This window comes from Carassius gibelio, chromosome B17 (genome assembly GCF_023724105.1).
Source record: "Carassius gibelio isolate Cgi1373 ecotype wild population from Czech Republic chromosome B17, carGib1.2-hapl.c, whole genome shotgun sequence".
Taxonomy (NCBI): domain Eukaryota; kingdom Metazoa; phylum Chordata; class Actinopteri; order Cypriniformes; family Cyprinidae; genus Carassius; species Carassius gibelio.
In genome coordinates this window covers 13,688,959-13,702,124 of record NC_068412.1, presented here as the reverse complement: position 1 = coordinate 13,702,124, position 13,166 = coordinate 13,688,959, and the positions used below count along the sequence as shown (strand labels likewise).

The 13,166-nt window shown below is 35.4% G+C and overlaps 1 protein-coding gene across 1 annotated transcript; it reads right to left on the bottom strand.

Annotated features, from left to right (window-relative positions):
* Positions 1–35: 35 nt before the first annotated feature.
* Positions 36–12,300, bottom strand: LOC127975920 (protein lin-52 homolog). Its single transcript, XM_052579979.1, has 6 exons — positions 12,230–12,300; positions 11,621–11,695; positions 11,379–11,416; positions 11,217–11,283; positions 10,879–10,962; positions 36–396 (listed from the first exon to the last, which is right to left on the bottom strand). The coding sequence occupies exons 1-6, from the start codon at positions 12,246–12,248 to the stop codon at positions 341–343; spliced, it is 339 nt and encodes a 112-aa protein (XP_052435939.1). The 5' UTR covers positions 12,249–12,300; the 3' UTR covers positions 36–340.
* Between the last annotated feature and the right edge of the window lie 866 nt (positions 12,301–13,166).

Here is a 13,166-nt window from a genome sequence, read left to right as displayed (position 1 = left end):
AACAAACAACAACAAAAAAATCTAGGAGGGGCATGTAGACAAGAGCACAACCAATTGTACTTTATTTAAACAACACTGTATTTTTTATTAAAACAACTCAAGTTGTATTCAACTGTAGAGCGAAAAATAAATACATTTATGAACATTTACTGAAAAGCACACCAATATCCTTTTATCCTTTCTACTCCGCACCTGTCGTTTAAAGAAATTAAACTTATATACAAAAAACAATGTGGTGTCATGATGTTTTGACCCCAAATTAGTTGAATATTAGGGAAAGCGTTTAGTGCATCATGCTACTGTTTTCTGCCTTACAAGCTCACAATCACCATCTGGGTCTTCACTTTTTGGGTCTCTCCAAGATGTTCAGGAATTTCCCTCTTGTCATTTCTCGAGCTGGAAAAGGAAAAATGTCAATAGGTTATTATAATATCAGACACAGATTAAAGTAACGTTCCATGGCATATTTTATCAGGGAGAGTAATTATAATGCAGATCATTAAGTTTATTCTAATTAACTCATTTTTTCATCTTCATTTTCAAAGCTCCATCTACATAATCTACAGGACATTGTCCTGGTGGTTTAGAAATGGAGGTGTAACGGCTATGACCCCATCTGTGGTCAGGCTAACACAGGCATTGATGAGCTGCTGAGTGTGTTTTTCAGCCGGCAAGGGATGGGTGTGAGGAACAGGGTCAGCCATGGTGTTGGGCGCCAGCTAATGAAATAATGTGGAGGATTGTAATTTAGATGAGCTGCCCTGTGTGGCATCTTAATGACAGGCACAAGTGTCAGCTGTCTATCGCTGGATTAAACTTGATGCTACCTGGATTCAGATTGTTTAATAACTTTCATATCGTCTCTTCAAATATCTTAATTAAATATTAAAAAGACTGGATTTGAAAAGTCAAAGAAATGAGCAACTCAAGAGGATATAAGGTGATAAAACTGAACAAATACAGGTCTGGGTTTGAAATAAGTCTCTTATGCTCACCAACGCTGCATTTAATTGGTCAAAAATACAGTAAAAGCTGTAATATTGCGAAAAATTCTTAACATTTATAAATAACTATTTTCTATGTTTATAGACTTGATTTTTTTGTATTTATTCCTGTGACAGCAAAGCTGAATTTTCAGCAGCCATTACTGCAGTCTAGAGTGTTTCACATGATGCTTCAGAAATCATTATTATGTGGATTTTTTGCTCAAGAAACATTTTTTTTTTTTTACTATTATCAGTGTGGATAACAATTGTGCTGCTAAATATTTTTATGGAAACCATAATACACTTTTTGAGGATTTTTTTCATATCAATAGACATTTCAGAAGAACAGCATTTGTTTGAAATGTAAGTCTTTTGTAGCACCTTCAGTGTCACTTTGTAATGTAAATTAATGCAAGCTTGCTGTACAAAAGTATGTTTCTTTCAATAAATAAAAAATCTTAATGACCCTACAACAGAAAACACATTTAAAATATAGTAAAATTTCAAATATACATGTGCATCTCATTAAATTAGAATGTCGAGGAAAAGTTAATTTATTTCAGTAATTCAACTCAAATTGTCAAACTCTTGTATTAAATAAATTAATTGCACACAGACTGAAGTAGTTTGAGTCTTTGGTTCTTTTAATTGTGATGATTTTGGCTCACAATTAACAAAAACCCACCAATTCACGATCTCCACAATTTAGAATATGGTGACATGCCAATCAGCTAGTCAACTCAAAACACCTGCAAAGTTTTCCTGAGCCCTGCTCCACAATCATGAGGAAGACTGCTGATATGACACCCTTCACAAGGAGGGTAAGCCACAAATATTCATTGTCAAAGAAGCTGGCTGTTCACAGAGTGCTGTATCCAAGCATGTTAACAAAGTTGATTGGAAGGAAAAAGTGTGGAAGAAAAAGATGCACAACCAACTCAGAGAACCACAGCCTTATGAGGATTGTCAAGCAAAATCGATTCAAAAATATGAGTGAACTTCACAAGGAATGAACTGAGGCTGGGGTTAAGGCATCAAGAGCCACCACACACAGACATAAGGAATTTGCTGAACCACAGGCAACATCAGAGGAGTCTTATCTGGGCTTAGGAGAAAGAAGAACTTGACTGTTGCCCAGTGGTCCAAAGTCATCTTTTCAGATTAGAGCAATTTTTGTATTTCACTTGGAAACCAAGGTCCTAGAGTCTGGAGGAAGGATGGAGAAGCTCATAGCCCAAGTTGCTTGAAGTCCAGTGTTAAATTTCCACAGTCTGATGATTTGAGGTGCAATGTCATCTGCTGGTTGTTGGTCCATTGTGTGTTCTGAAAACCAAAGTCACTGCACCTGTTTACCTAGAAATCTTGGAGCACTTCATGCTTCCTACTGCTGACCAGCTTTTTGAAGATGCTGATTTCATTTTCCAGCAGGATTTGGCACCTGCCCACACTGCCAAAAGCACCACAAGTTGGTTAAATGACCATGGTGTTGGTTTGTTTGAGTGGCCAGCAAACTCACCAGACCTGAACCCCAGAGAGAATCTATGGGCTACTGTCAAGAGGAAAATGAGAAACAAGAGACTAAACAATGCAGACGAGCTGAAGGCCACTGTCAAAGAAACCTGGGCTTCCATACCACCTCAGCAGTGCCACATCTGATCACTGATCACCTCCATGTCACGCCGAATTGAGGAGCCCCTACCAAGTATTGAGCACATGTACAGTAAATGAACATACTTTACAGAAAGCCAACAATTCACTAAAATATATATATATTTTTTTTATTTGTCTTATAAAGTATTCTAATCTGTTGAGATAATTGGTGGGTTTTTGTTAAATGTAAGCCATAATCATCACAATTAAAAGAACCAAAGACTTAAAATACTTCAGTCTGTGTGCACTGACAAACATGTTTCACAATTTGAGTTAAATTACTGAAATAAACTTCTCCACGACATTTTAATTTATTGAGATTCACCTGTATATCAGTACAATAAAAATATTATTAATATATTTTACTACACACCTTACTAATATTTTAATATTCTTTTTAATTGACTTTTTCATCACACACATACATTGAATGTAACGTTGTGTATCATAACCAGTGTTAAATCAAGCTCATTTAACAAGCACACAAAAAAAAAAAAAATTATTCAATACATAAAAAATGCATTGTACATGAATTAAAGGTTACGAAATACCCTCAATAATATTTCGAGGTAAATTCACAGGAATGAAGTGCAGTTGGATTATTGATATTTTCCGTGGCATATTCAAGACTCAAGAATCTCGTTTAAGATTCATACGCTCAAACAGTAGACACATGAACACTTGACTCGTGACTATTAGATTCCTGAGAAATCTAGGAGTAAAGCCTGAAATGCAACCTAATCTTCAGTGTATTAACAAAACGGATATTGTAAGTGAAACACTTAAGTAACGGAGGCATTATAAGAGAATACAGTCATTAAGCATTCACACTGTAAGAGATTAGTGCCTTAAGTGCTTCCATAAGTGAATGTGTGTCTTAATCCCAGGTTTAAAGGGCGGCTAATGATAGGGCGGCTAACGCTTTGTTAAATGGGCCGCTGGTTTCTGGAGGGGTCCACAAACCGGGGGAAAGAGCTTTGTCATAGCTGAACTAACAACCCCATTCTTACTCTTACTACCCCTCGCCCAATCTCAGTCACATTTTCTGTCCAAAACAATACAGGAGTCTGTCTGGCTAAGAATTCTCCCATGAGACCCCTTCACCAGAGTGCACCCCTCTGATCCACTCATTAATTAGATTTCCATTTATCCTCAATTCCCGTCAGAGCAGAAGGGAAATGATTTGCATTGAGTGAGTTAGATTAAAAAAGGGGAGTGTACAGGGTCCTGCCAGCTAGCCTCACACACACACACACACACAAAAGTATGAGCATTAACACACACGCACAAAGCTGGTGCTGTCACTGGACGGTGCAGATCAATACTGATTAGCAGGAGTTAGAGATTTGTTTAGTTGATTAGAAAGGTCAATTACTAATTCTGTACTTAGTTAATCAGCAGCTTGTTGCCGGTGACGTCCATACTAAATGGCATATTATGGATTCCAGAGGCCATATTATGTTGTATTTTCACTCATTAATATTTGAATGAAGCAAATATGCCTCGTGATGAGTTAATAGGCAAAACAACATTGAGACAGGTGAGCTGATACACGAGCAGATTATATATTCAAAGATAAATATACACATCTATACATGTTTTTGATATGTCCACATATGTATGTTAAACTGTACGTTACATACTGTAAAATAATAATATAATAGTATAGTTTATTATGTAATATACTATACAGGTACTTAATATTTGGAATATGATTACATAATCCAGATTTCATGTATTTTACATGCATTTTTAACTAAAATATAGTTAAAATATATAATAAAATGTAAAATACAGGTAATATATTACATGCATCAAAGCATGTGATATATTATACAATAATATATCATTAATACTCGTATAACTGAATGTATATGCATGTATATGGATTTATTTATTCATATATTAATAATAGATTCATAAATTAATATAGTGTTTGGATGAATAATTTAACATTATAGATGTACAATTACAGCTATAATTTTTAATTAAAATATAATGGAGTTCAAATGTAATGTACACAGAGAAAGAGAGAGAGCTCATGTATGTATATTAAATAATAAATGCAAAGTTTGCAAGCAACACATTAAGTGAAATATGATCAATTATATGTTAACATTAAACTTTTCTGTTTCAAAATCAATGCAGTATAACTGTAACAAATGCACTTTTATCTTGGGAGATGTAAGCATCTTTTAGAGGCCAATAAAGCACATCTAGAGACAAGATGGTTTGTTTTTAAGCCAAAGCAGAAAACGAATCCCAGGACCTTAAACTGAATTCTCTCCAAAAGCTGACTGCCCCAATTCACTTTCATTAGAAGTCAAACACACTAATCGTGCCCCTGTTGCGCATCCGAAACTGCCACTTGGCTATTACAGGGAGTAATCTTTATTTAATAGATTTAACATCCATTCTCGCTGCCTAAACCTCACGGGACGGGGGAGGACAGACACACGCTCGCACACAAACCCACCCTCTCGCCCCACGCGTTGGAACAAATACACCTGATGCTCATGTTTGTGTTCAAAATTCAATTACCTACTTATTGATACTTCACAGAGATATTTAAGATGCAGACATGGTGAGTGATTTCCCAAGGGAGCCACTGCTTCCTCTTAATGTCCCAGCCGAGAGCGCTCCTCTTCTCACCCCTCCCTCTAACCGCTTGACACCACGAATCATTACACACACGCGCGCTCAAGAACGCCAGCCATCCCTGTTCAAGAAGAGTCCTTATTAATAGGCAATCAGTCAAAATTCATTCATTAAAAACCCTAAAAGGTTTCACACAGGCGCTATGATTAGCTAGGAAAGAAAATCCAATGAATTCCTAATGTATTTATGGAAATAAGGTGTCATTTCCGATCTGTTGACAGAGGTGGAGGCTAAAACGGAGAAGGGAGAACAAGTTTGATGAATTTCCTCCACTCTCCCGCTGCGCTGGTCCAAATCTGAGCCGAGCTCGGATGTATCTGCGCGGTCGAAAGGTCTGACGAAATTAAGAAATTATCATAAGAAATGAAGGAAATGAATGTGATTCCACAAACATTCCCCTCTTAAGTCAGGTACTGTAATGGCCATAAAGCAGCAGGAGTAGCAGGAGTAGTGTGTGAGGGAGGGGAAGACGAGAGGACAGGAAGACAGAGGAGAGTAAAGTCGAGGAGAGCTTTCCCCCAGCTCAGCCTGTCATCTAGCAGCACTTCATAACTGCTTGCCCCCGCGGTCGGGTGTCTCTGATGGATTGATGGAAGCACATTACTAGGGTAGGGTAGCATCACTGCAATCATATTCAGCGACACACACTCCGCTTAATAGAGAAGAGATTGATCTAGGGGAGGAGGCGGTGAACATTGGGGCCATTAGCGCTGGACGGGTGTGACCTTCATACTGGGTGCAAGAACAGACTGAACAACACGAGGTTCTTGGATGTTGCGATCCAAAGTTTTGTTCCTAATTCTGAATCTTTAACTTTTAGCATGATGCATTTTCCTACTGTATGAAGCACCATGTATGGGTCAGTGAAATGACACCACATTTTTGTGAGGATCTATTAAATTGTTCAAAAATATAGTTAATTATACAACTACTTCAATATTTTTCCTATGTAATGTGCATTTTTTAAATTCAAATTCATTTATATTACTTTTTTTTTTTAATTTGAGATATTTTTGAGGTTTTAAAGTCATCAAAAATAACTCTCCTGACATTTTAATGCAGTAAATAGGATTAATAGACTGAACATCATTTAACAATCAAATAGTAAAAGAGTTTTGCATGATCTTTTAGTATTATTTCTTCTGGATAATATTTTAGCAAAGCTTTTGAACTGCTAAACTTCAAAATATTATCAATTATATTTAACTTTAGTCAAAAAAAAAAAAAAAAAAAAAAAGTGGTATGACCAAAATGCAGAAACGTAGAAAAAAGAAGAAACTGACATCATGGAAAGGACTTCTGCAGACCCTTATGACTGCATGTCTAGGTCGGATAAAATATCAAATAATCCGGCTCTTTTATTACGTGGCAAGGCTAGATCGGGTTGTAAAATGTCATGTGGTGCAACTCCCCAAAAACATGATTATAAATTAATTATTTATTATGTATACTGTATACACTTCACATCTGATCTTAATAAACCATACATCGACTGAATGTGTATTTTTTCAGCTTTCAGTTGATGTATAAATCTCAATTGCTACTTAACACTTAAGACTGGTTTTGTGGTCCCGGGTCAAATATGTATGTTTGTGTGTGTGTGATATATATATATATATATATATATATATATATATATATATATATATATATATATATAATATGCATATCTAGATATACACACACACACTATAACAATTTTATAACACTAAATAATGCATTCGAAAAACATGATTAAGATATGCACACTCACATGTATTTAAAGTGTAAAGAAATGTGCAAACTATATAAATATTACTTAATACTCAAACTATTATATTTGACTTGATAGTTACACTACATGACATGTCTAGAGACATTTCTTGAAAATGGTACACAAACCACATGAAACCACCATAAATACAAATAGTAACTTAAAAACAAAACAAAAAATAAAACATGGCACATTATTCGATTGTATGTACTGTTTTAGATTTCTAAAAGACTTTAGTTTTCTTATCGTGGACACTCTTACTTTTTCTTGTGCCATATGTGCTCCTATCGTCGCATCTGTAATAGACAACAATCAAGATATCGGTCCAGGGAAACATTAAACTAATTATATTTATTTGAGTGCTACTACAAAACTTGCCGGAATGATATTGGGATGATTGCCAGTGTTTTTCTATATAATTACAAAGAAGTTTGAAAGTTACATAGCTAAATCCCAAAAGTAACAGCACACCTCTTCTCAAACAGCTGCACAGTTTGAGATATTAATTAGGTTTAATCCTCAGGGTTAGGGAGTTTTGAAAACTCTTAGTAGGCACTATTAATAATAAATATAAAATGTCCTATGATCCTGCTGCTTATTTTTGCTACTAAACACACAAAATATAAATTTTGTTAGACCTACAAGATGTTTCCAGATTATCTGACGCCCCATTTAAAAAAACACCCCCACTATTCCTCAAGTAGAAACAAGTGTGTTACATCATCTGTGCAAGCCGCCGCAGTGGAATCGGAGATATCATCAGCATCGCCTGAGGCCTGGCTGTCCCAGAGGAACACTCTCCATTCAATTACCTTCAATAACAGTAGTTATCAGTGTAGTGACTGGTGCTGTGGGAGCGGAGGGGCCTGATGAGCATGCTCAGCAGCCCCCCGACAGCAGCATTCATCACGGCCCGCAGCAGATGGGTACTAGGCACGCGTCAGGCCCTCCCACAACGACCCTGATCAGCGTCACTCAGCTAGGAGAGGAGGGGTAAACGTCCCCAAGGAGACCGGTGTGGCACATGTCACGCTCACACACACAAATAAATACACACACATGCACATGATAGCCTTATCTGCCTACGGTCGCACCCCTCATGTAGCAGTTCCAAATGAAAATGTGCTGATTCTCTAAAGATCAAGCCATTAGGATACTTAATATACTCTTATTGATAAATTTTAAGCTTAACATAAGTACACGATTAATCAAAGCTTAATTTATGCTGCTGTTGATCATATTTTCATCCCAAACATACGCGTCTAATGCATCTAAAGGTTTGGCATCTGCATGTACCTGAAGGTCGAAATAAATATCTAAAACAAATGTGTGGCTGATAACCTTGCCTTTGGGGTGACTTTTCACTGCCTGATTACATTATCCCCATTAACCAGATCAGGACTTTAATGGCCGTCGTGTCAAAGGTGCGGTAAATCTTTTTCCTCCTCCTCACCCTCCCGTCTCCTAACACTAGCTCTCGTCAGCTCGTTTAAAGGCGCTGAAGAGAGAAAGAAACATGATGAAAAAGTAGCTCAGATTTACAAGGCTTCTCCTGACAGCTAGGAGAAGGAAGAAAATTAAACCACACCACATTAAAGGGCGCCGCGTTAAATGCTGCTCTGAGCCGAATGATAATCGTAATTTCATATCAGTCTCCTCCTCAGTGCAGAGGCTTTACATACCGGGAGGCTTATTTAAAATACCTTTACCGTATTTAATTATAGAATACTGAGAGGACGCAGAACGCAATTCTGTAATAGAACCAATTGATGTAAGCACAGCAAATTCTTCTACGTTCATGTTACAGGTCTTTAAATGATCTGCAAATGTGTAAAAGCCAGAGACCACATTTTGAATTTGAACCATGTACTACAAAAAAAAAAAACATTATGATGTACACTAAAGGTTTGTATGATTTTGTAATAATAACGTCTCTTAGGCTCTGCAAGACTGCATTAGTTTGATTAAAAACAGGTGACATATAACTGTAATTTAAAAGAACAGAATTTTCAGCATCACTACTGCAGTCTTCAGTGTCACATCATCCTACAGAAATTATTCTAATATGCCCATTTTCTGCCCAAGAAACAGAGTTTTGCTGCTATATATTTTTGGAAACTATGATAAAAAAAAATGTCAGGATGTTTTAATGTGTAAAAAAAAATAATAATAATATATATAATTTTTTTTTTCCAAATGTTATTATTTTAAAATAATATTTTTGTAAAATGTTGACCAGTTTAAATTGTCCCGAATAGAAGTATTCCCTCTTTCAAATTCTTAACAGCTTAATGAATATTATATTTCATATTTTGCACTTTCTAGGTTACTAATCTAACTATATCGATCATGTAAACACCAACTGATGGTCAGACGTTCTTGTTCCCAATAAAGCACAAAATGCTCGTTGGATCATTCTCAAATTATGCTTGAGAACATGATCATTCGGTTTTATGCTAAACTTGTGGAGCTCATGCAGCTGAGTATTATTTCGCTCAATGGCATAAAGCTGTGACAAATTTTGTTTGGCATAATCTTGGTTGAACGAGCCGACTTTAATCATTTTCTCTTGATGGAGATTTTACAAATCAGCAGTGAGCTCACAAGGCGACCTCTCATCACTTCACCACTATATTTTCCACATTACAGGACCAAGTCTAACCAGAGACTAAGGTAACCAGTGGGTGGGTATAGCCAAAGATATAGAAGAAACAAATGCGCAATCAAACTCACACTAAATCACAGTTTTGTGGTGCACAGATTATATATTAGATGGAAAAGACCTGCTTTCAACATGGGAAATTAATTTTCTTCCTGTTAAAATGAAGAAATGTCTTGGAGCGTTGCATTCCTACATCATGAACAAGCAGAGGACAAAATAACAGGAGGGTGGAGACATCTAGGTTGAATTATTACACTGCTAGAAAGCATACTGAGTGCAAAGTCAAAGATATTAAATACAGGCAGAACCGACTCAGGCCTTTCCATTTGTAGAAAAAGGTCATTTTTACATAGAAAAAGCAACATGGAAGCTGTATATAAAAGTGGCACCTTTACCCTAGAGAGTTGACACTGGACACAGATGTTTTCAATATTAAATGATGAACGTACTAGAAACATGAGATGTGATATTAAAAATATCAATTTGAAAAAATCTCTACTCAAATTTAAAAGAGTAATACAGGAAAGAATATTTCAGGTCAGTGAGAAATTTCATTTATACAAGTTCAGAATAAAGTTGTTCAACATAATATGGCAAATTCAAGCAGACTGCTTATAGTTTTGAGTGTGAGATTTAACTAGATTCACCCTAGTTTCTCATTGAAAGGAAGGCTGCTAAGGGATTATTCTGAACATGCCATGAAAAGATCAAAATGTCAGAACTCACTTACTTTACAAATTACACAATATTTGTACATTTGATGGCCATTTTCAGAACACTTCTCTTTTCTGTAATCCTGCCAGTCTGGATTAATACTACATCTAGCAATTCTGTGAAAAAACCTTTCAGAGCTACTGGGCGACAAGCCAGTTCTGTTTAAATGTAGAGTGGGGATTTATTTAGGACTTACCAACTAAAATAACTGAATAAATATAAATAAATAAATAAGTCACTTTTCTGGTACGTTACAGAGGATTTAGGTGCTAGATTGTTTATAATAATGTATATGTTTTAAAGAACCTCTATCATGAAGTTAACAGCAGGAGAAAATGGTTAATAGCAGCTCTTCTTGGCTAATATCGCCATCTAGTGGAGGATTTACAAAGTCTACAAGCCACTTCTTAGTGCACAAATGGTCTAAAGGTTTCAAAGAAACTAAGATTACTTACATTCTTCCAAACCCAACTGATAAGCCAGATTCTGCAGTCCCTTCACCTTCTCCATCAGATTAGCTGTGGTCAAACTTCCTAATTCTAATTGAAAACAACAACAAACATAAGAAGACTGATGTTTGTAGTGCCAATGCCAAAAATAAGAAAAGATCATAATAAACACACAAAAAATAATAATACCACTGATTTTCTAAATTCATATTGCAATTTCTCCAACCATATTAAGCTCTTTAATTTAAGAAAGCATGTATCAGACCGGTCCATAAAATAAACATGCTAAAATTATGCACCAATTAGTTTTTATTTGTTTTGGTTTTATGAAAGAGGCAACAGACCTTTCAACATTTCAATATCTTCCGACTCCAGTTCAGCCATCCACTTGGGCGGAGAATTCGTGATTGGCTGGAACAACAAACAGAAGTCTCAATTTCATGTCTGAATGCAAACTTTTTAAAAAAATATATATTTGCATTTGTATAATTTGGTATTTTGCTCACGTTTTTGAAGGATGCAGCAAATTCAGAAACACCCGGTACTGTTAAAATGTTAAACAAGTACATGGGACTTACAAAAATAAACAATTCAAGGGTACATTAGAAAAGAAAAAAATATTTTACAAATATTTAAACATGCTTGTTTTTCAACAAACATTAGGGTATTATTTGGAAACGTGTGAATGTTACATCTTATAATATGTTATTGGAATTAAAATCAGTAATTATTAGACACTCAAACTTACACTGCTCCGGCCAAAGGTCAGGTGAAGCTCGGTCAAGTTTTTCAAAACTTAGCAGAGATGATTCAAAGTCCCCATCTAAAAAATAAATAAATAAATATATTTATATATAAATAAATAAATGACACATGCCATTTTTTTTTTATTCAGACATTGGTTTAAGTTTAAATGCTGTAACTTTTGGAGAAATAATGTTATTCTTTGAGTCACATGATTAGAGGAGAGGTTAGGTTATGTTTGTATTGATGTGATCCAGCTGAGCTAGCTGCACTGGATAGCAATGCTTTGGTAAAATAAACAAACAAAATAATACATATTTAAAAATAGAAGCGAGATACAAAAGTACACTTTTTCCACATAACCCCTGCATCAATAACTTCGTATAATATTTAATATAGTAACCGATGTCGCTTGACACGTAAGTTAGCTTGTTATGACTGACTAAACAATTTTATGACGCTGTTCCAAGAGAAAAGCCTTTTTAGAAACTGAATTAATCAATTCATTAAGAGGGTATGCTGACTAGCATAACAGTTTATAAGGTTTAATCGGTTATGTGCACTAGTATGATTACAACTAATGTTACCAGAGAAAAGAGGAATTAAAATTTACCTCCATTCGGAGACGCCATCTTGACAACTACACACGTGATTCGAGGCAGCCAATTGCTGAAGGCCGTACATGCCTGTAGCCCCGCCTCTTGTGTTGTTGTTGTTTTTTCAATTGAACGTTCAAAATTACAGAATTCAACAGCAAGTTCTTCACGTTTCTCATATTTTCCACTTTTCTATATTATAGATCAGTGATATTTACACATTTTGTAAATATGTACATTTCGCCCTCTTGTGTTTTGTGAGATGTCGCAATCTTTTTTTCTTAGTCTAAGGTAGCAACAATAAGACTTTCAGCTGACTTGAGAAGCAACATTATTGCTTACCATGGTGTTAATTTTATAAAATTGATTAGAATTTTTAAATAGTCAATTATACTATATTTAAGAAGATGCATCAGGATAACTTGAGATGTTAGAGATAATAGCAACAAAAACATCGACAGGGAATTAAATAGATCATTTATGCATTATCAACATTTCAGTGTTAATATAAAGTGATATGTAGCATTACTTAAATATGACAGAATAAGAGACTGTCAGATAAAGGATCAGACATTGCAAAGCTGGTTGAGATAAAGGGAGAAATCACCCAGATAAAGTTTCTTGAAGACAGTGAAGATTATAAAACCTGTGAGCAAAGATTAGTTTTGCAAGAAAACGTTAAACTTCAGTGATAAGATACTAAAGTGGGGTACAAACATACAGTCCAACACAAAAATAAAATTTTCTTCTTAGCATTTCTTCTCATCTTAAGGTTATGCTAAGTATTTTCAGTAAACTGTAATTATTTTTTATTTTTTGTATTTTCCTGTAGCTCAACTGGTAGAGCACTGCGCTAGCAAGCAAGCGCAAGGTTGGGGGTTCAATTACAGTAACACAATGACAAAGGGACACAGCTAATTATTTTGAAAATAATTAAAAGCTGAGGAATATAAT

What these genes read in the sequence shown, in the direction of transcription:
- LOC127975920 (XM_052579979.1), bottom strand. An exon ending in TTGCTGCATCCTTCAAAAAC is followed by an intron (nt 11,284 to 11,378) that starts GTGAGCAAAATA and finishes TTGTTGTTCCAG; the next exon opens with CCAATCACGAATTCTCCGCC. An exon ending in TCAGTTGGGTTTGGAAGAAT is followed by an intron (nt 397 to 10,878) that starts GTAAGTAATCTT and finishes TTCCTTTTCCAG; the next exon opens with CTCGAGAAATGACAAGAGGG.